This window comes from Schistocerca gregaria, chromosome 8 (genome assembly GCF_023897955.1).
Source record: "Schistocerca gregaria isolate iqSchGreg1 chromosome 8, iqSchGreg1.2, whole genome shotgun sequence".
Classification (NCBI taxonomy): Eukaryota; Metazoa; Arthropoda; class Insecta; order Orthoptera; family Acrididae; genus Schistocerca; species Schistocerca gregaria.
The window spans coordinates 491,856,137-491,878,927 of NC_064927.1; the positions used below are offsets into that span (position 1 = coordinate 491,856,137).

General features: G+C 42.7%; 1 protein-coding gene across 1 annotated transcript in view; it reads left to right on the top strand.

Moving 5' to 3' along the window:
* LOC126285262 (uncharacterized) overlaps positions 1-17,750 on the top strand; it is a 78,035-nt gene extending 60,285 nt beyond the window's left edge. The window contains exons 3-4 of the mRNA XM_049984553.1: positions 8,149-8,479; positions 17,409-17,750. Coding sequence (XP_049840510.1) covers positions 8,149-8,479; positions 17,409-17,750 — 673 coding nt within the window. The remainder of the gene's footprint in view (positions 1-8,148; positions 8,480-17,408) is intronic.
* The last annotated feature ends 5,041 nt before the right edge of the window (positions 17,751-22,791 follow it).

The window sequence follows — 22,791 nt, forward strand, 5'->3', positions numbered from 1 at the left end:
GGCAACTTCAGTTGGAAAGACCACATAGATAATATTGTGGGGAAGGCGAGCCTAAGGTTGCGTTTCATTGGCAGGACACTTAGAAGACGCAACAAGTCCACTAAAGAGACAGCTTACACTACACTCGTTCGTCCTCTGTTAGAATATTGCTGCGCGGTGTGGGATCCTTACCAGGTCGGATTGACGGGGGACATCGAAAGGGTGCAAAAAGAGGGCAGCTCGTTTTGTATTATCACGTAATAGCGGAGAGAGTGTGGCAGATATGATACGCGAGTTGGGATGGAAGTCATTAAAGCAAAGACGTTTTTCGTCGCGGCGAGATCTATTTACGACATTTCAGTCACCAACTTTCTCTTCCGTATGCGAAAATATTTTGTTGAGCGCAACCTACATAGCTAGGAATGATCATCAAAATAAAATAAGAGAAATCAGAGCTCGAACAGAAAGGTTTAGGTGTTCGTTTTTCCCGTGCGCTGTTCGGGAGTGGAATGGTAGAGAGATAGTATGATTGTGGTTCGATGAACCCTCTGCCGAGCACTTAAATGTGAATTGCAGAGTAATCATGTAGATGTAGAGTTGATAGTGGCATCTTTGTCGCCTTAAAGGGATTCTTGACTAACATAACTCGAGCAAGCTGGGTTTTGTGTGACAGCCACTTACGTTCAGATTGTGATGCAAAAAGAGACAACCACAATTGCGACTAAGGTGGAAATTTTTTAGTCAGTGACATGCTCATTCAGAAACCAACCAATGTTTGCCAGTTGAAATGTCCATCCAAAATACATGTGTGGATGGTGTCAACTAATGTTCATTAACTGCACATTTGCACCTACTATATTTACTGCTATTTTTGACAGATATTTTACTTGGCCAAAATTGTTTGGTTTGAGAATGGACGTAACCCGAAACCCGTTACTGACTAAATAAACTTCCATTTTAATTGCAACTCCGGCTGTCTCTATTTGCATCACGTTTCTTGACTAACATCAACTCAACATATTGAATCTCAGGGTTAAGAAACGCTTACGAGCGTTACAGCTTGTATTTAAAGCAAACTTCATTTGCATCCTCATAGCCGTAACACTAGTGCCGTTCTTACGCAGTTGGTGCGAAGATGCGAACAAACGCCGTCTTTCAGATGTAGACACACACCTACAAGCTCTCATTCATGTCGCACCATTCCTTCTTGATGTTGCAATTTTTTTCGCTCGGTGTATTTCAAATTGGGTAAAGGCTATTATCAGTAACGAACAATTCTTCAAAGATGAAATCAACTGCCACGCTCTGGAATGTTCTGCATCTTTCACGCTTTGCTTATCCTTTAAACGTCATTCTGCAGCGCACAAGTCAGTACAGACACTGTTGACCACGTCAAAAGAATAGTGAAATTTTTCGAGAAAACATATTTTCCTTAAGAAAACACTTGAAAATTAAAAAGAGAATATGCACCAATCAATTGCCACCATAACGGGTTAAGACTTCTTCAGTTTGGGAGGAGCTTGATGACATGATCTGGCAGTTCCAAGGACGGCACGACGAAAGCCCTGCGACGATTGTCCTGCTAGGGAAATATTTATCTGACGTACCGTTTGCGTAGAAATCACTAGTGATCCCTTAAACTTCTAGGCATCCAGATAACTGTTGTATGCAAAGCTTCACCAGCTGGTTGCAAAAAGTTACGTATTCCATCTGTGTGTGTACTGTAACGCCGGAAATTCATATCCTCGTATTTCCATCTATTGTACTATAAATTTTTTCCGTATTTTGTTACCTGAGGATATGACATTTCTGTGTCTTTATATATTGTAATTGTTCTACTATTTATATATGCATTTATGTCGACGTATAATTGTTTTGTTTTGTAAATATTATTTGTATTTTTACGCTAAGTCTGGCCTAGGGAAAACTATGCTATCGAACGAATACATCGTTAGGTCATATGGAGAACCAAAGTGTTCAGGATCTTTGGTAGTGTTAACTCTGCCGCGTGGAGCGCGGGCAGGAGAATCTGGCTGGAGTAGGGCGGTGGTGCAGGTGTGTTGAGTGACGCTCCTTCGAGTTGTCGCGCTTTCGGGGTTTGGCAGCATGTAATTGCGCTCGACTTGCTATGATAGTTTCCGACACGGTGTCGTGGACGGGAAGCATTAGCTGGCGCACATCCAGAGCCCGTTTCGCCTGGTGACCGTGTCGAGAAGGCGCGCCAACATCCAGCTTCTGCAACAGGGACGGCCGACAATGAGTGACTGTCGCCACCTCCTCGATCGACGACTTCAAACCTTCAATCAACCAACAATGAAGACTAAAATCACGTAGAGTTTTAGAACTGTAGGGCAGACCTCAGCTTTTCAAAGTGTTGCATCACAAAAATACTGCAACTTAGCATGAAACTTTGTTGCTCATTGTCCCAATTGCATTACCAAAAAGGGGCCCTTCCTTTTCTGGAATGAACCCGAGTGTCATTGAAATTCAAACGCCAGCATTAAAGTAATATCATTTCATTTCATTGCCTTAATTGCAAAGTTCAGTTAAAGTGTTCATAGCTGGCTACAATATTTAGATTACACGAGCAGAAATTAAGAGTGCGAGTTTTGTTACCATATTTTAGCTTACCTGTGAATGCAGCTCAGCTTGGTACGTACTAAATTTTACTATTGTTAATTGTTCAGAATCATTTAATTCAAGTTCAAAGTTAAATCTCTTATTTTTAAATTGCGTAGATTCAAGTAGCTTTTGAAATGATTGTTGAGATAGCCCAAGACTAACCTTATTTTGTTGAATTTCGTAAAGGTTCAGAAACAAAGTTCACTATCAATTTCAGTCACTAAATTAACTTTCAATTTTCAGGTTTTATTAATTCTTTTGCTTAATTAAGTCAGAGTGTAGCGAAATTTATTACCGACAAACATTCAATTTTCACACATGTGTCAACCTTCAGTTGCCACGCTTTTAGTGCTAATTATATGTGCATTAATATTTCATTTTCAGTTATTACAGTAGTTGTCCATATGACTGGCGACCGTAATTTTCCCCAAATCTCAAATACCTAATTAACGCCAATTAATTGCTAACATAATGACGGCACATTTACTTTCTTTATTAATTTTACCCTTTTCTCAACATTAATTCCACCAGTATCATTTTCATTTTTCCTTTCATTTAGATGTAACCCTTTCCTCCCTCTTTCCCGACAGATTAACTTCGTTGACGATTGCTTTTCCCAAATTTCCTTTAGGTGCATGCAGTTTAATTTTTCACTGTCATTAAGGACGATAAGTGAGGGGATGGTTACAGTACCCTACTGGAAAAGCTTTTCAGAAGGACTGACACGCACTGAGAGAATAAACTGGCTCCCTTCAAGTAAAATTGTTCAAATTCTATTTACAAATCATAACATTGATTAGTTTCTTCTCCTCGGATACAAATATTGTCATGCTGTTCTAAACGGCAACAGTAGGTGATTTCAGGAAGTAGAAAAGTAATTTCTATCGTATGGTTGGTTTCATATTGTTTTCATTTGTAGAAAATTATGAATGATTTTTGTTTTTGTGATGAAGATATTCAGAATTTTGCTGTGATGTTTATAATTGTTGTTGAAGAACAACAGGACGTTTTTGGTAATTTTAAAGTAAAAGATGTAACGGAAAATCATTAATTCCGTTTCTATCTTCTTTTAAAGTGGGTTAAAATAAGGTAAAACACAGGCACATAGATCTGAAATTAAAAAGACGAGGCACCTGCCTTTCTTTTGTTTAGCAAGTGAATAGTGAGTGATGAGTGATGAGGGAGCCTTTTGACAGCAGCGAGTGGGCGGTTCGACCCGCCCCCTGAGAAGAACGGCTACGCCGGTCTGTACCAGGCAGGCAGGCAGGCAGGCAGGTGCAGCGGAGGTGCAGCGCAGCGCGGTCCTTCTCCTGCGATTCGCGGTCCGGGCGTGCAGCTCTGCTCTGTACTGTTTGGTCGCTCTGCCGATACGTTCGGTTGGCGAGTGCACCGAGCCTCTGTGCACTTCCCTAAGCTGTACGGTAGCGTGTTGGAGCGGCTCCCGAGAAACGGCGGTGTGTCAGTGCGGTGTTACCGTCTCTCCTCGAGCCGTCCAGTTGCAACACGCCCGGAAGCACAAAGGGGTGGGGTGCTTTGAACCGTCTTCGTCGTTTCGGACTGTTGCTTGACCGTGCGCCCTGTCCACTCCACGTACCTGGTCATCCCGCGGCGGTCGTATTGTCCTGCTCCACAGCTGGCTCTTGGCTTGCCTTAAATGAACTATCGAAAAAAATGCAAGCGGGTTTAGGGGAGCCACTCAACGTTTAAACACAACACCGTCCTATGCCTGGTATGAACATCTATGTTCTGAGACGATATGGAAACTACTGGTTGCACTGTTTAGACTCTAAATCGTAAATGTTTATCCCAATTAACAATCTTGATGATTTGTTGTTTGTTGTTGTGGTCTTCAGTCCTGAGACTGGTTTGATGCAGCTCTCCATGCTACTCTATCCTGTACAAGCTTCTTCATTTCCCAGTGACTACTGCAACCTACATCCTTCTGAATCTGCTTAGTGTATTCATCTCTTGGTCTCCATCTACGATTTTTACCCTCCACGCTGCCCTCCAGTACTAAATTGGTGATCCCTCGATGCCTCAGAACATGTCCTACCAACCGATCCCTTCTTCTGGTCAAGTTGTGCCAGAAATTTCTCTTCTCCCCAATCCTATTCAATACTTCCTCATTAGTTATGTGACCTACCCATCTGATCTTCAGCATTCTTCTGTAGCACCACATTTAGAAAGTTTCTATTCTGTTCTTGTCCAAACTATTTATCGTCCATGTTTCACTTCCATACAGATACTTTCAGAAACGACTTCCTCACACTTAAATCTATATAATCTATATAGATGTAAGTGTGTTGATGATTAACGGTCCAAAATATAATCCAGACGAGCGTGCGCGTAACCGTCGCGGCGCGGCTGCAAATCACTGCTACTTAATTGCACTCTTTTGTGGTAAACAGAATTACTGATTCACATTTGTTCATTCTTGGAGACCGAACACGGCGCGGATGATAGATGCTATGCGACATGCAACGACAGGATACAGAAATACGTTATCGGCACTACTGCTCATTTTCAATTACTTCTTGACACACTTTCCTCTGAATCACCTCCATATTTCATCACTTTACTGTAACAGCACTTATAGCAACACTTCAACCTGAATGCTAAAAAAGCCTGTCACTTGCAGAGCTACACACTACACAACATAACAGTACCGTGTCCCACGCTCGACTCCCTACACACGCGGCTGCCCGCAAAGATACTCCGCAATTAAGCCAGCGATATGACAATACGCTTACACAGTGACAGGCAAGTGACCACAGCTGCGCGCATGTCACCCGACGACTGCACACCTGACACGGTGCACTTCAGCCTGCGACAACTGCCACACGCTCTATTCCCGTTACTGATATCGAATGCAGGCGCAGTGAGAGCCTTCACCATTTCCTCAGCGCACATTGAGACCCGTGTCCAAAGAAGTTAAGGGTTGTCAAACCCTAGAACGAAAAAAGTAACCATTGCATAAGATGACTGATAAGAATTGTTCAACAGATTGTCATTTCAGCACTTGCTAAACAAATGTACCTTGAGGTGCTGTAGCTCATTTACGGCCGTCATGTACGGCCACACTTCCCCAACCAAATTGCGGGGTGCCTCGCTGCACAGTCTGTACCTCGACACAAAGTTGGCCTCGGGCACTTCACAGGGGTTGCACTCGTCCTGCAGATTAGTTTGCCAAATGACGCCGCATTTACTCCAACCGCGTTGCCTGCCTTCGTCCCTCTTGCCTTCTTCTTAACAGTACCGTGTATACTGTGTCCACTTCAGTGATTCTCGCCTGAATAATAAAATTTGCAATTTACTTTACCCTCGGATGCGTCCTAGTGATTCTTCAAGCAACCTAACCACTGAATCCACAACTAAAAATCACTGAGTATTTGTAAAATAAGACATTATCTCTGAACATAAAGCACACTGACCTGGACGAACGGCCTTACCGACACCTCACCACCTGCCGGTACTGTAGAGGAACAATGGGCAGGAGGACCGATCGATGACACGCCTCACGGCAGAAGTTCCCAATCGCAGCCACTCAGGTTTACTTGAGCAAGCAGTAAACGAAACAAAATAAAAATTCGGAGTAGGTATTAAAATCCATGTAGAAGAAATAAAAACTTTGAGGTTCGCCGATGACATTGTAATTCTGTCAGAGACAGCAAAGGACTTGGAAGAGCAGTTGAACGGAATGGACAGTGTCTTGAAAGGAGGACATAAGATGAACATCAACAAAAGCAAAACGAGTATAATGGAATGTAGTCGAATTAAGTCGGGTGATGCTGAGGGAATTAGATTAGGAAATGGGACACTTAAAATAGTAAAGCAGTTTTGCTATTTCGGGAGCAAAATAACTGATGATGGTCGAAGTAGATAGGATATAAAATGTAGACTGGCAATGGAAAGGAAAGCGTTTCTGAAGAAGAGAAATTTGTTAACATCGAGTATACATTTAAGTGTCAGGAAGTCATTTCTGAAAGTATTTGTATGGAGTGTAGCCATGTATGGAAGTGAAACATGGACGATAAATAGTTTGGACAAGAAGAGAATAGAAGCTTTTGAAATGTGGTGCTACAGAAGAATGCTGAAGATTAGATGGGTAGATCACATAACTAATGAGGTGATATTGAACAGAATTGGGGAGAAGAGGAGCTTGTGGCACAACTTGACTAGAAGAAGGGATCGGTTGGTAGGACATGTTCTGAGGCATGAAGGGATCACCAATTTAGCATTGGAGGGCAGCGTGGGGAGTAAAAATCGTAGAGGGAGACTAAGAGAGACTAACAGATGAATACACTAAGCAGATTAAGGAGGATGTAGGTTGCAGTAGGTACTGGGAGAGTAGCATGGAGAGCTGCAATAAACCAGTCTCAGGACTGAAGACTACAACAACAACAACAGGTTCAGTGGTAAGGTGGCCCAGTACATAGCCCGTCAAAAACTGAACACAGATCAAGGATGAATACGGGAAGGAGGTGAACTGAAATACGAAAAAAGAAGCAAAATAGGAACAGTAAATAGTCCAAGCAACAGCGAGGTGTAAGGAAGGGACCTTCAAACATAGATACCTCCTATTCGTACCGCGTGTTATGACTCTTATGTTCCGTTTGGGAAGTTTTAACTCTCGTATTCCTTTGTTATGACGTAATTCACTACTATTTATTTGCTTTTTTTTCATTTTTGTGGGAGTTCTATGAGGCATCTCGCCTGCTCTCACTGTCCATCACATTTGTGACGGTAATATATTCTTAGCAAGTGATTCATGTTGTAGGACAAAAGTACAGTACGACAACTGCGAAAACTTTAAATGCGAACATTTTAGGTTATGCTTTACCGTGGCTGTTATTGACATTAACTGAAACAACAAGTTTACTGTTACCAGTCACCATTTTATTTCTTTCCACGACGCCTTTCAAAGGTTTAAACCTCCATCATCGTGTGGATTTACATTAGTTAATATGACATTTGTCTGTGTGTTGTGTTACTGCCCAGGGCACTGCCACAAGTTCCTCCAAAAAATCGTACACAACACACACATAAATATATTAACTAATGTAAATCCACGCGATGATGGAGGTTTAAACCTTTGAAACGCGTCGTGGAAATAAATAAAACGGTGACTGGTAACAGTAAACTTGTTGTTTCACTTAACTGCGAAAACTACAGAAGGAGAATAGACAAGCCAATCGCTGGACCGACAGTTCAGATGTCTGTGGGAAGAAAATAGGGCCAAGAGAGATTAGAACAAGGATCTCGCGCTTTGCAGTCCACCACTGTGCCCACACAACCATCACAGGTAGTGGTGCTTGCATGTCTCTCGATGTTGCACATCTTTAGATTGGACCGTTCACTGTTTCCATTTGGGATTTTTTTTTCAGTTTAGTACATTTTCTGGTTTTCGTGCTCGATCTGTGTTAAGGTTTTGTCGGGCTGTCTAATGGGCCATTTAACCACTAAATGTGATGGGGGTGCGCTGCTGAGTTTCCCTTGTCAGTAGCGTACAGAATAGCAGCTTTGACGCCACTACCGGGGTAACCTAAGGACGGTGCAGAATAAGGCTGCAGACGCCGGACTGGGGATCTCGGGGCGCCGTGACGGCAGAGCAGGCTGGGTCCCTGCGGCCGCCGCCGTAGCTGCGGGTAGGGGGTCGGCCTCGCCGCTGCCGCAGCTTCCGGGAAGGCCGGCCCAGTGCAGCTCGAGTTGCCGGCTGGCCGGTTCAAGGCTGGCGGTCCAGGGGGAGGGCGGTGGGCGCTTCCGCCAGCCTGCGGCGCCGGCTGCACTGCCCAGCGCGTCGGCGCTCCGGCGCACGGGAACCCGAATGCCGAACTGCGGGCGTTCCTCCAGGGAGTTCTCTGTCTTCCGCAGAAATCAGGTTTTCGGAAAGCACTTATATGGAGAGAGGGCGGAAACGCAATCCCGACGACGACGACACCACTGCGGTCATTGGACAAGTAGAGTTTTCCAAAGTGGTACTTGTGGCTATTGACAAACACGAGTGAATCCCAGCAATGTTTTTAGATCTTCCTGAGCCCTTTGATGCTCTTGACCGTAAAGTACTACTAAAAAAGAGTTCCCAATAAAAGGCGTAAATAATGACTGGTTTCAACCGTACTTGTCGGACCGGATACAAAGGGCAGAGACAATAGATGCCTCAGATAAGCCTAAACTGTTAATAAAACGCTTATCGGAACTAATGTACATTAATATAGTTCTTCAGGGTAGCATATTAAGCCGAGCGGTCTAAGGCGCTGCAGTCATGGACTGTGCGGCTGGTCCCGGCGGAGGTTCGAGTCCTCCCTCGGGCATGGGTGTGTGTGTTTCGGAGGTTCGAGTCCTCCCTCGGGCATGGGTGTGTGTGTTTGTCCTTAGGATAATTTAGGTTAAGTAGTGTGTAAGCTTAGGGACTGATGACCTTAGCAGTTAAGTCCCTTAAGATTCCACACACATCTGAACATTTTGTAGCATATTACGTACGACCAACACTGTTCCCGACATGCATCAAATCTTTTCGCAACAGTTTATCACAGTCACTGAGAGAATGGGACAACTCCTTACAGAGAACGCAAATAAAATACACACGAAAAAATTTAAAATTGGTCAATATGCAATAAACTTACATTGAACATAAATAAAACAAATGGCATGAGTTACAAGTTGAAGAGGGGAAAATGAGACTGTTGAATTAACTGTAGATGGTATCCTTGTAGACAAAATAACGGACGCAAAATTTCTAGGATTGAATACTAATTCTCAGTTGATGTGGTGTGAACACACAGTCACTTGCAAACAGAACGCATTCAGCGTCTTACGCCCTTACAGTGTCATCAGTGTTTTAGTTGCATAATGTTCACATTTCCACTCTGTTCTTAGGTAAGCCATTCTTTTCTGGGCAAAAAGTTCACAAAATATAAAGAGAATTTTCAACTACAGAAAAGGGCCACAAGAATAATAAACAACAGTGGTAGCCGAGCCTGTTTCAAAGCTCTGTTTAAACTAATGGAGATTTGAACCACATCATCACCATGGAAACAGATCAAGACTGTCCTTGCATTTAGCAAGAACGAATAAATACAAGTATTGCACAAGCACTTCGCTCCATGACCATGGTAAAACATCTAGACTGAACTTATTTTTAACAGAAAAAAATAAACACAAAACTCAAAATAACATTCCCTTTCAACAAATAAAACAATACAATAAATTACTCAAGGAAATGAAAGACATTACTAACATGAACTTATTTAAAAAGGCAGTAAAAAAGTACCTGATAAGATTTACATTCCATACAGTCAAGCATTATTTACATAACACTAAGTAGGAATATGGTAAAAAAAATGAAACACAAATAAACAATAGCAACTATAATAAAAGATCTATCATTTCACATAACCCTTTCATACTATGTTTTTCTTCTTTTCTCATTTTTGGAGAAACGTACTGCCGGCCACAGTGGCCGAGCGGCTCTAGCCGCTACAGTATGGAACCACGCAACCACTACGGTCACAGGTTCGAATCCTGCCTCGGACATGGATATGTGTAATGTCCTTAGGTTAGTTACGTTTAAATAGTTCTAAGTTCTAGGGGAATGATGACCTCATCAGTTATGTCCCTTAGTCCTCAGAGCCATTTGAACCATTTAGGAACGTACTCCCAAAGTTATGACCTGTCTGATACATCTTGTGCCTCTCTGAGCTCATCATCTCATTCATTATTGAGGGATGCTGACTCATTTTTTCAGGCTAGCAAACGGGAAGCTCCAAACACAAAATTAAAACGAGAGGTCGCCGATATGGTCATGGTATCAGCTGACAGTGTGTGTAATATCACGTAATGAAACTGTGTGTATGATGCAAGGAGTCTGCGTTGCGACTGGGAGTGAGAAATGACTGAACATCGTAGCATTTGCATTGAATAACTTGTTTGCAAGGGATAAATCGATTAGGTTGCGCTGTCTTAAACAGACTTGCCTCGTATTGCGGAGGGTGAAGGCTCAAATGCATCCTGATTTATGTTTTAAGTGGATTCTCATAAGGCTTTCTTCCACAAGGCCACAGGCGGCTGTCACAGCTTGTCAAACCAGGATTGCAAGTATACGCATGCCTGTAGTTCTTAAATCGTAATACCATGACACGACCAATGCCGTTGTAAAAGTGACATACAGATCAATAAAGCTACTACTGCTAGTAATAGTAGTAGAAGTAGTAATAGTAGTACTGGTAGTACCGTAGCATTGGACACGGCAGGGCGCATGAAAGCAGCTGTGACCTTTTGAAGAAAAAATTGTTATTAGCGCCAGAAGGATCTGAAGAAAATTTAATTATTAAAACTTGGAGAAGCAAACTCTGGGCGGCCAGATCGTGACCTGAGCCCCAAACGTTCCTGTCTCACCCTACTGCCCACAACTCCTTCTGCCCTTATATTTTAGAGTAGCATTATAATCTTTCGCTGTTCCATGGGATAGAATGTGAGGCGAAGAGCAATCCTCAAAAGAGTGGTAGCTGCGAATAAGGGTGCAGAGCCACAAATAAGTTGTTCTGGACCTAGAGGCCGCGAATCGTTGCCATATGTTGACGCAGTATGCAGCTTCCTGTGGACCACCCATTCCAAACTACGATTCTCCCAATGTCCAATCCTACTGACCGTACACGCTTCTAATGCCCCTGTCTATTAGAGCAGGAGCATAGCCTTCAGACATTGTGTAGGTCCCCATATGAGGGGGGATGGGGGGGGGGGTGATGGAGTCAGATGGAGGGCGTATCTTTGAGCGAGGGTGATTGTGAATAACAGTGTACCATTCCGAAGAAGTGATGTCGCACCTCCAGGCCGCAAGTCCTGGGTAGAGACTGCCACTATCGGCTTCCTCTGCTGACATCCCGTGCTCCTCCTCCACATGGCGTTTAATGCTGTGCGGAACAACAGAAACTGACGCGACAGTTCAGTAACACGCTTGCAATTTTCGACGCACTAGAGCTAAAGAACCTGGCAACCTGGATACAACAGTATACGTCTCGCTGTCTGGGCCTTGGTCAACACCACTGAGGAGCAAGTTTGTATACTGGACCATACAAGAACATAGAAAGCAAATAAAAGTGTTGTTCCAATTCGTAAACCGTAGAATGTTTCCAGAACGAGCTTTCAGTCCGTCGAGTAATGTGCGCTGATCTGAAGCTTCCTGGGGTATTAAGTCAGCGTTTCTGACCAGGACCTTCGCCCAATCAGCTCTCCAGACAGAGACCCACTTCGGCCAGCACCTCCCAACTCTAAACTGCCAGGAAGTTATATTTAATTTGATCGAATGAATGCTTCAGATGTACGTTCAATCCATATGACATCAGTGAAAAATATAAAACATTTATTAATAGAGGCCCTAAATGATTTTATAGCTATCCACCCCCCCCCCCACCCCCCCGAAAAAAAGTATCCCAGATCAAAGTCAATAAAAAAACAAGTGATTTACTCAAGGTACAAAGTTATCTTACGACAAAAAGGAAACTGTATGTCAGTCTGGGACGACTATGATCTTCATAATACCCTATCTCATTATAAGACAGTGCAAAAAAAAGAAAGTAATACGGACGTCAAAGAAAATACATAAGAAGAAAAAGTTAGTCACATTAGGTACCAAAATGAGTATGGGAGATGCGAAAGAGGAGACTTCTGGAACCAGAAATCATAAGGAGTAAATAGCATTTACAGGAAATGATACACTGGTAACAGATGTATGCAGTATTACAAAACTTTTTAAGAAGCATTTCATGGCTGTTACTGAGAACGGTTCGGTAGATGCTGTCATGGAATATATGAGAGCAGGCATTTCAAATAACTTCAGTAATGCGAGCATGACTCTCACTGCATCAGAAGAAGTAATGTCCATTATAACCTCTTCGAGGTCAAACAATTCTTGTGGTTATGGAAAAATACATGTAGTCTTCTGAGTGTAGTAACTCATTAAGTTTTTTCCGTAATCAATAAATTAACACTGGAAAATTTCTCGATTGTCTTAAATATGCTGAAGTTAAGCCTCTATATAAGAAATAAGATAAAGCAATACTATCAAACTTCCGTCCAATCTTATTTTTGCCAGGATTTTTGAGAATTTTAGAGAAGGTTGTTTACGAAAGGCTTGCTAGTCATCTGACTACTATTTTCAAGATCACGGTTTGGATTTTACATATGGAGCAAGAATGTACTTAACTCATCATAAAATAAATTACAAGTTACTGGTATATGCTGTAAGCCATCAAATGTGTTTTACTGTATACATCACAATATCCCGTAATGTGAGTTATATTATGGTGTAACAGTAAATGCAGAAAAATTGTTCAAATCGTATCTCTTTCACAGGGAATAAAGGGTGTCAATAGCAAAGAGTTCTGTATTACGCTACCAGTCATCATCCAACTGGGAACTAATTACTTGTGAGGCACCACAAGGTTCCATCTTAGTCCCTTACTTCTTCATGTTTATATTAATTACCTTTCAGTAACATCACTATTTAATGGCAGATGATTCAAACATTGAATAATTAGGAAGATAGTTTAATGCAACTGCACTTTGAAAAGACACACTAATTGCAATTCAGTATTTGTAGGAGGTTTTCTCACATTACATGTTTAAAATATGTTGACGACAGTTGGAAAAGGTTGCCAGAGTTAAATTCTTGGGAGAAACATGCCACAGAACTGTTGAGCAATACAACAATTGTTTGCATGCATTGAGGACGTTATCAGCCAAAAGTTACATAAAAATAAAAAAAAGCTCCCATGCTTTGCTTACTTTCATTCTATAATATCATATGGGGTCACGTTTTGGAGTAACTCGTCAAGCCCAGCTACAGTTTGAGTACAAACGTGTGTAATATGAGTTACTTGTGGTGTAAACTCAGTATAGTCCTGCAGAGGTGGGGATAGCGACTACTGCTTCCCAATGCATTTATTCTTAAAGGAAATTTGACGTAGGTAATATCTCTATTTTTTTAGTATTAGCTCAATTTATAGAATAAATAGTAGCAATAAAATAATCTCCCTCAGTTTGGCCCAGAAAGGTGTCCATTATTCAGGAACATACTTTTTCAATCACTTACCAGCAGTCATAAAAAGATTAGCCTTTAATAAAGTCTAGTTTAAGAGTAGCCAAAGGATTTATTGGTGGCCAGCCTTTCGTCTTCCACTGACGAATTTCTTAGCAGAACCAGTTGACGTGTATATTATTAACAATATTAAATAAATTGAATGGTAGGTAAAATGTGACTCCCGCACAAGTGCAGTGCAATAATGTATCAATGTAAAAAATTATAGCTAAATAATTTGGTGTTAAATGATGCGTGGCTACAACAGCCTAAATATTACCAAATGCACTACAGTTCATTATATTCGTAATTTAGATGTTCCGTGACATGTTTGTTACTATCTCTAAAAAAGAAACTATGTTTCAGTTTTTTACTTATGTTTCATATACATGAGAAGCATTTCGCTTCGAATCTTTGGAAGGGACATTAGCATGTGTTTTTTTGCCAATATGTATTGCTGTTTTATCTCATGTTTTACATATATTTGTGCAAAAAAAGCAAATCTAATGTGACCTATGAAAACTCACAGCGCTGTATGTGAATGATCTGTTGCGTCTAGTATTTTAGAAATAACTGCACAATTATGCACACATAACCTAAACTGTGCTATAATTTTCGATTCTAAACTGCCAAAGCTTTCCTTTCCCCTGGAAAAATCGGCGGTCTCTCCTCTCGGTAGCCAAACTGTTGACTCACGTTATGGCTTGTCGTTTGACAGCGTAGATGTCGTACCGTCGTACAGCGCAAAGCGCCAGATTTGGCCCTTTCGGCCACAATTGGAACTAGTTAGTTTTCCAGCGTCAATCGGTTCCGCGTTAAGGCATTATATCATCTGCCAGCATCCACACATTATGATATCTACCGAGTTTCGCATAATTACAGTTCACACTGGATCTCCGTGAGTAGTTATACTTCAAATATAGCCACCTAGTACCACGCCTTTTCAGTAACAATCGATTCAAAACGACAGATTTGCCTGCTGTCGGGGAATGCAGGCGGATCGTAACCAGTTTGCCAAAGGGACTTGGTGGCATGTACGTTTGATGTGGGGTAGCTCCGAAAAGGCCGTTGCTCCTACGGCATGCTACATCGTGCTACAGGTCCTCCACGTGCCAGACGACACAGGAAGAGCGCTGGCGGCGCCTAGCGTGGTCGAAGGAGCCGCGATGTCGAGTGTTTTCAATGACGCGAAGCGTCGGGTGCACCAGTGACTCAATGAGGCGCTTAACCCGCAACGTGTGGAGCGTCTCTTTGCGACGAGGACTGCTTCTGATGTCTGGGGTGTTTTTCGTACCAGCATTCGGGCCTACTAACTAAGGTTACCGTGTAAATGAATCAGGATATTTATTTAGACATTGTCGCTGCCAGAGTGTTGTTGGTTGAAATCTGAATGATGAGTACGCTGTGAACAACGTCACTCTCCACAGGACTGCATGCACACGTTCCTGGACTGGCGAACACTCGGGCGTGCTATCACATCTCGACCGACCCGCTAAATCAGCCGATCTTAATCCCACAGATATTGTGCTGTGGCTATTTGGAACAGTGTGTGAAGCATTGCAGTTAAAATGCTCTGAATTTGGTAGCTTGGCAGGATCTAATCAGTGAGTTGCTCCGGCTCAAGAAACTTGACCAGTATTTTCATTGTTGAATTGAGACAACTACACTGAAGCGCGAAAGAAATTGGTATAGGCTTGCTATGTAAACAGCCAGAGTACGCCGCTCCGATCGGCAGTGCCTATACCAGAGAAAAAGTGTCTTGCGCAATTGTTAGATCGGTTACTGTTGCTACAATGACAGGTTATCAAAATTTAAGTGAGTGTCAACGTGGTGTTATAGTCGGTGCACAAGCGATGGGACGCAGCATCTCCGAGGTAGCGACGGCAAGCTATGGGACACAGCACCTCCGAGGTAGCGATGAATTGGGCATTTTCCTGTACGACCACTTCACGAGTGTACCTTGAATATCAGGATTATGCTAAAACAACAAATCTCCGACATCGCTGCGACAGGAAAAAGATCCTGCAGTAACGGGACCAACGACGACTGAAGAGAATCGTTGAACGTGACAGAAGTGCAACCCTTCCGCAAATTACTACAGATTTCACTGCTGGGCCATCAACAAGTGTTAGCGTGCGAACCATTCAACGAAACATCTTGGATCTACATCTACATTTAAACTCCAGAAGTCACCCAATGGTATGTGGCGGAGGGCACTTTACGTGCCACTGTCATTACCTCCCTTTCCTGTTCCAGTCGCGTATGGTTCGCGGGAAGAACGACCGCAGGAACGCCTCCGTGCGCGCTCGAATCTCTCAAATTTTACATTCGTGATCTCCTCGGGAGGTATAAGTAGGGGGAAGCAATATATTCGTAACCTCATCCAGAAACGCACTCTCTCGAAACCTGGACAGCAAGCTACGCCGCGATGCAGAGCGCCTCTCTTGCAGAGTCTGCCACTTGAATTTCCTAAACATCTCCGTAATGCTGTCACGCTTACCAAATAACCCTGTAACAAAATGCGCCGCTCTTCTTTGGATCTTCTCTATTCCCCTGTCAACCCGACGTGGTACGGATCCGACACTGATGAACAACACTTAAGTATAGGTCAAACGAGTGTTTTGTAAGCCACCTCTTTTGTTGATGGACTACATTTTCTAAGGACTCTCCCAATCAATCTCAACCTGGCACCCTCGTTACCAACAATTAACTTTATATGATCGTTCCACTTCAAATCGTTCCGTGCGCATACTCCCAGATATTTTACAGAAGTAACTGCTACCAGTGTTTGTTGCGCTTTCGGAGACGAATGTCCACTCGTGTACCCTTGACTGCTGATCACTGGAAACATGTTGCCTGGTCGGACGAGTCTCGTTTCCAGTTGTATCGAGCAGATCGACGTGTACGGGCATGGAGACAACCTCACGATTCCATGGACCCTGCTTGTCAGCAGGGTACTGTTCACTGTGGTGGAGGTTGTGTAATGTTGCGGGGCGCGTGCATTTGGAGTGATCTGGGGACCTTGTACGTCTACATACGACTCTGACAGCTGACGCACGCGTGAGCATCCTGTCTGATCACCTACATACATTCATATCCATTGTGAATTCTGGCGGCCTTGGGCAATTCCAGCAGGACAATCCGACAATCGCCTCCACCCCCTCCCACCCCACGTCCAGAATTGCTACAGAGTAGCTCCAGGAAGAGCCTTCTGAGTTTAAACAGTTCCGCTGGTCACCAAACTCCTCAGACATGGCCGGCAGGTGTGGCCGTGCGGTTCTAGGCTCTACAGTCTGGAACCGCATGACCGCTACGGTCACAGGTTCGAATCCTGCCTCAGGCATGGATGTGTGTGATGTGCTCTTCAGAAGAGGTCTGCAATCCCTCGTACTCTTACTGATTTATGGACAGCCCTGCAGGATTCATGGTGTCAATTCCCTCCAGTCCTACTTCAGACACTGGTCGAGTGCACGCGGGGGCCGCACACACACGATATTAGGCAGGTGCACCAGTTTGTTTCGCACTTCGGTATATGAACGATTGGGACCGAGTGGGGTGGAGGGAGGGCTGGGTGCGTTAACGTGAGGTGTCCTCGCGTGTTTGGAGAGGGGTGGGGGGCTAGTTTTTGCGCGGTGTACTTACGTGATAACACCCTGCACCGTGCACACCCAGAGTTTTCGACTGGTACGGGCAGCGATGTAGGTAGGCTGTAGAGTGTTGCACGCGCACGTAGTCGGCCCCGGCCGGCTTTTGTTTCGCGGGCCGCGGCGCGTGGGCGGCGACCCCGCGCTCCGCCACGGGCTGGCTGGCTGTCGGCCGGGGGTCCGGCCCGCGGGGTCACGCGGCAACCGGCAAGGACGGCGCGCGCCGGCCGGCTCATTACGCATTCAAGGCGCAGCCTCAGATTGCAGCCCACGGAGCCTCCCTACCATTATACTCCCACCGGCCCACGGCGGAGCGACGCCCGCCGCCCTCACGGCTGACTTCGGTGCAGAGCCGATCGGCAGTAACAGATGATGTGTTGCGGGCGTGCGCAGCATCCGCTTCGCTGCCGCCGCTGTCGTGCTGTCCGTGAGGCTTTAATTGGCCGAGTTTTCGTTTCGAAAGGGCTGGGCCTCGCCGGCCGTCTCACTCGCCGTGCATTGTTCCCCGTGTCCTGCCTTGACACTGACGGATTTGCAACAGTGTAGAAACCACCCGCCAGAATTAAAAATAATATTGCTGGAAATGCCATCAATTCCATGTGAGCTTTTGCTTTTAAGCAAGTTTATTAGAAAAATAATAAACTTGCTTAAAAGCAAAAACTCACATGGAATTGATGGCATTTCCAGCAAAATACTAAAAGCTTGCTCTCAACTGATAAGTAAGATTCTCTGCCACCTGTGTAATAGCTCTCTGGAACAGGGCATTTTCCCTGATACACTGAAATATGCTATTGTTATACCTTTGCATAAAAAGGGGGTTGACCATATGTCAACAATTACCGTCCAGTCTCCCTTCGAACAGCTTTATCCAAAATTTTTGAGCAAGTAATATATTCAAGACTAGCTTCACATATCTGTAAAAATGAGGTACTAACAAAATGTCAGTTTGGTTTCCAGAAAGGTTTTTCAACAGAAAATGCCATATATGCTTTCACCAATCAAATTTTGAATAACCGAACACCACCCATTGGGATTTTTTTGTGATCTCTCAAAAGCTTTTGGTTGTGTAAATCATGAAATTCTGCTAGACAAGCTCAAGTATTGTGGCATGAGTGGGACAGTGCACGAATGGTTTAATTCGTACGTAACTGGAAGAGTGCAGAAAGTTGAAATAAGCAGTTCTCATAATATTCAAAGATCAGCACATTCCTCAAACCGGGAACTATCAAGAATGGGGTTCCACAAGGGTCAGTCTTGGGTCCTTTGTTGTTCTTAATATATGACTTGCCATTCTATATTCGTGAAGAGGCAAAGTTAGTTCTCTTTGCTGATGATACAAGTATAGTAATCACACCTGACAAACAAGAATTAACTGATAAAATTGTCAACACTGTCTTTCAGAAAATTACTAAGTGGTTCCTTGTAAACGGACGCTCACTTAATTTTGATAAAACACAGTAAATACAGTTCCGTACAGTGAGTGGTATGATGCCATTAATAAATATAGATCTTAATCAGAAGCATATAGCTAAGGTAGAATATTCTAAATATTTAGGTGTGTCCATTGATGAGAGATAAAACTGGAGGAAACACATTGATGATCTGCTGAAACGTTTGAGTTCAGCTACTTATGCAATAAGAGTCATTGCAAATTTTGGTGATAAACGTCTTAGTAAATTAGCTTACTACGCCTATTTTCACTCATTGCTTGCATATGGCATGATATTTTGGGGTAATTCATCACTGAGGAATAAAGTATTTATTGCACAAAAGCGTGTAATCAGAATAATAGCTGGAGTCCACCCATAGATCATCCTGCAGACATTTATTTAAGGATCTAGGGATATTCACAGTAGCTTCTCAGTATATATACTCTCTTATGAAATTTGTTATTAACAACCAAACCCAATTCAAAAGTAATAGCAGTGTTCATAACTACAACACTAGGAGAAAGGATGATCTTCACTATTCAAGATTAAATCTAACTTTGGCACAGAAAGGGGTGAATTATACTGCCTCTAAAGTCTTTGGTCACTTACCAAATAGTATCAAAAGTCTGACAGATAACCGACAAGTATTTAAGAAGAAATTAAAAGAATTTCTGAATGACAACTCCTTCTACTCCATAGAGGAATTTTTAGATATAAAATAAGAAAAAAAGAAAAAAAACAAAAAAATTATAAAAATAATTAAAAAACACAAAAAATAAAAGAAGTTGTTATATTAAATTAAGTATGTTGTTAAATTAACTTAATTATGTCATGTATTGGAAAATTTGACTCATTCCACATCATTACGAAATATCGTTTTCATAATCCATGGAACTAGTATTAATCTAATCTAATCCAAGTACATTTCCAAGAAATGTTTCTGACCCTACAACTTACATGGGACCATGGTTTGAAATTTTTTATGCTCGAGGTATGCTTCGAAAGATAGACACTGTAAAAATTTTAGTTGCTAAGATGCATTGTAAGATTAAAAAAAAATATGTTGAAAATGGCCACATTCGTAACTCGCCAGGCGACTGGAGAAGCAGACATCCCTACTGGAGCTGTGGCGGACTGCACGCGTACAAGAAGGTGGCGGCGTATCCCTGGTTGACAGAGCACCATCGCGGTTCCTTCCGTCCCTTTACGACGAACCTGCGCTTACTGTAACGTCCCCTTAGATAAATTAATGATTCACTGTGCTGACAAACATCTTATGTTATTTGATTTTTCAAACAGCTGACCAAAACTGAACGTACTCAGACATTCACTAAAGTGACACACACTATTTTTAGCGCAACGCAATCTCACTTTAAGTAATCCCTACGAAAGAATGGCCCTGAGTAACAATAACCTGTAGCTTTCATGAGTTCTTACCGCACAAAAATCTTCGTTACTCGAACTATTGCAATACAGCGAGCTCCAATACTGCCAGCTAAATAAAAGATTCAAACTACTGAAGGGACTAACTACTGATAGGCATAGTTAGCAAATGAAAGATTTTGATACAGAACAAACAATGTATTTACCTTAATAGTGTTCAAAAGTCATAATATGTATATCAGTTCATGACAGCAGTCTTACGAATTTCGTTTTTCTGACGGACACACGTGCAGATCGTCCGCTCTCAAAACCCCCCCATCTCTCTCCCCACATCCACCACTGCTGGCGGCTCACCTCCAACTGCCCAACACAACAATGGCGAATATTACAACAATGCCCACCAGCCACAAACTGCCACAGCACAGCCAGTGATTTTCATATAGAGCGCTACATGGCGTTACCAACATAAAACCCTAAACAGCCTACTTACACTACCTGTGAACATTGTAGGGAAGCCGAGCGAAACCTACTGTACTTCGACGTGAACCAGGCTGCAATTAAAATCGCTAATCAACGTTTCGGGAGAAAGTTTTCACACGAAATGAAAGGTTGGAAATTTTGTCCTTAATTAATATATTCTGAAACTTAGATGAACAAGTTTCACTGCCAAGCCCGTGCTAGTCTTAACACAGTCACTCACAATCCCTTTCACTCACATTAGCAAGTTTATGGTGTTGCATCTCCCAAGAACGTAATAGCTACAAGAATACGTATTGTTTTTTGTTTTTTTTGTTTGAGAATGCTCGCCAAATATTAAGTCTGTCGGTACCTAATGCAGTCGCAGTTTTTAGCCACCGACCCGCTCAATACGCCACGCGGGATATATGTCTTTTCTCGCCACAAAATTCGCTTAAAAATTCCGAAATTTCTACACACCCATCGGAATAATTATGCCGTCACTTTAAAACACTTGATGTATGAAGAACTGCTAGATCCGGCAACTTATCATTTCTATCGGAACTGCTACTACACACGTCCGAATTGTTTCATGGCTAGGCTCCAACTCCTCCCTAGAATACTCTGTCTTCTCTACCAGCAGGGAAAGGCGCGCGAAGAATATTGCTTTACCATTGGTCAGTCTGATCAACAGCCAATAGCAAAACAACATTCCCCCGCGTCAGACCGCGCTTTTCATCAATAACCAATCGCAAAATAGTAAACCTAACGACTGCACTTTTTACCGACGTAATTATCTAATATGCTGAAGTTTTGTTTATGCATAAAGTTATTTACTATTGTTATTTATACCTGAATTAACTTTCCCTTTACTATGAACTTACTTTACAAATCTATTCTACAAAAATCCCCGTTGTCCACATCCATACTTCTTCGAAATGTTCCCACACTAAATCCCACTACATAACTCGTCAAACAATTATCTTCATATTAACCTTAAACCACACACACGCATCATTCCTACTGCTAAAACACACTTATAACATTTTACATACACAAAAAGACATAATAACACTTTATAAAAATACTAGAACAGTTTATGAAAAACATTCTATTACTTTAGTGCACCCTAGTGGGCATAATCGAAAGTAAAATCACAGTCCCCCTATCCAATACTGTCCTCTATCGACTGATACATAAAGTACGTGCTCGTCCAGTCTCGCGTCACCATCTGTCGCTATCCAGCTCTGAGACACATCTCCCACTTAACCGCCTCCAAGGCAGGATCGATATACGACGCTACGCCTCATTTGTAAAGCGAGTTTTGGTTCCCACTGGTAGTTTCTCTGAAGCAGTTACTGTTTGCTCAAATTTGTAACTAAATAAACACCCGTAATAATTACCAGTCGCTTTTGCGGTATCGTAATTGTTACTAATTAACTACTGTATTAAATATTCATTGTGATAGCACTTACGGTTGAGTAGTGTGCAAGCTTTTGCTTCATGAAATCTGACAATGAACCGCATAAATAGAAGGAAACATACACAAAGTAAAAAAATATGCTCCAAAATGAAAGAAAACCTGAGGTACTCGAAAGATTTACTGTAGGACTGCACCGTTGCCGATGGAGGTCCACTAGACGAGGCCCTTTGAATCGCAAGTGAGACGAAGACTGCCGATTTTAAGGCTTCACCGGCTTATCAACCACATTCCAGAAATCGCATAATGTAGGAATTCGCAAAACTACCAACTCCACTTCAAGTAAATGCGAAGAGGAGATGCGATTAATTCGTAGCTCACGTGGAGGCGAAGCTTGCTGTTATCCGCACATCTGCCGCGTCTAGTGCCAGTCACTCAGGTTTGGTGAAATCACTGCGAGCAACCAGCAGAGTTATCATTTCTAGGAGGAAAAAGACAGTCTCTTGTGCAATCGATGAATGCTATGACGCATTCGTATAGGCCTACTACAGTCCCTGTTCTAAGTATGAATGCATAACAGTTTCCGCGCCTTTATATAGGTCTTCAGAGACCTGCAGGCAAATTACGACCAAAAATAACAGAAGGACTGCTTACTGGCAAAAATCTTACACTCGACGTATCAAAATCAGGGAAAATAAGAAAGAATCATTTTTACATTTCAAAAAAACGGCTCTGAGCACTATGGGACTTAACTTATGAGGTCATCAGTCCCCTAGAACATAG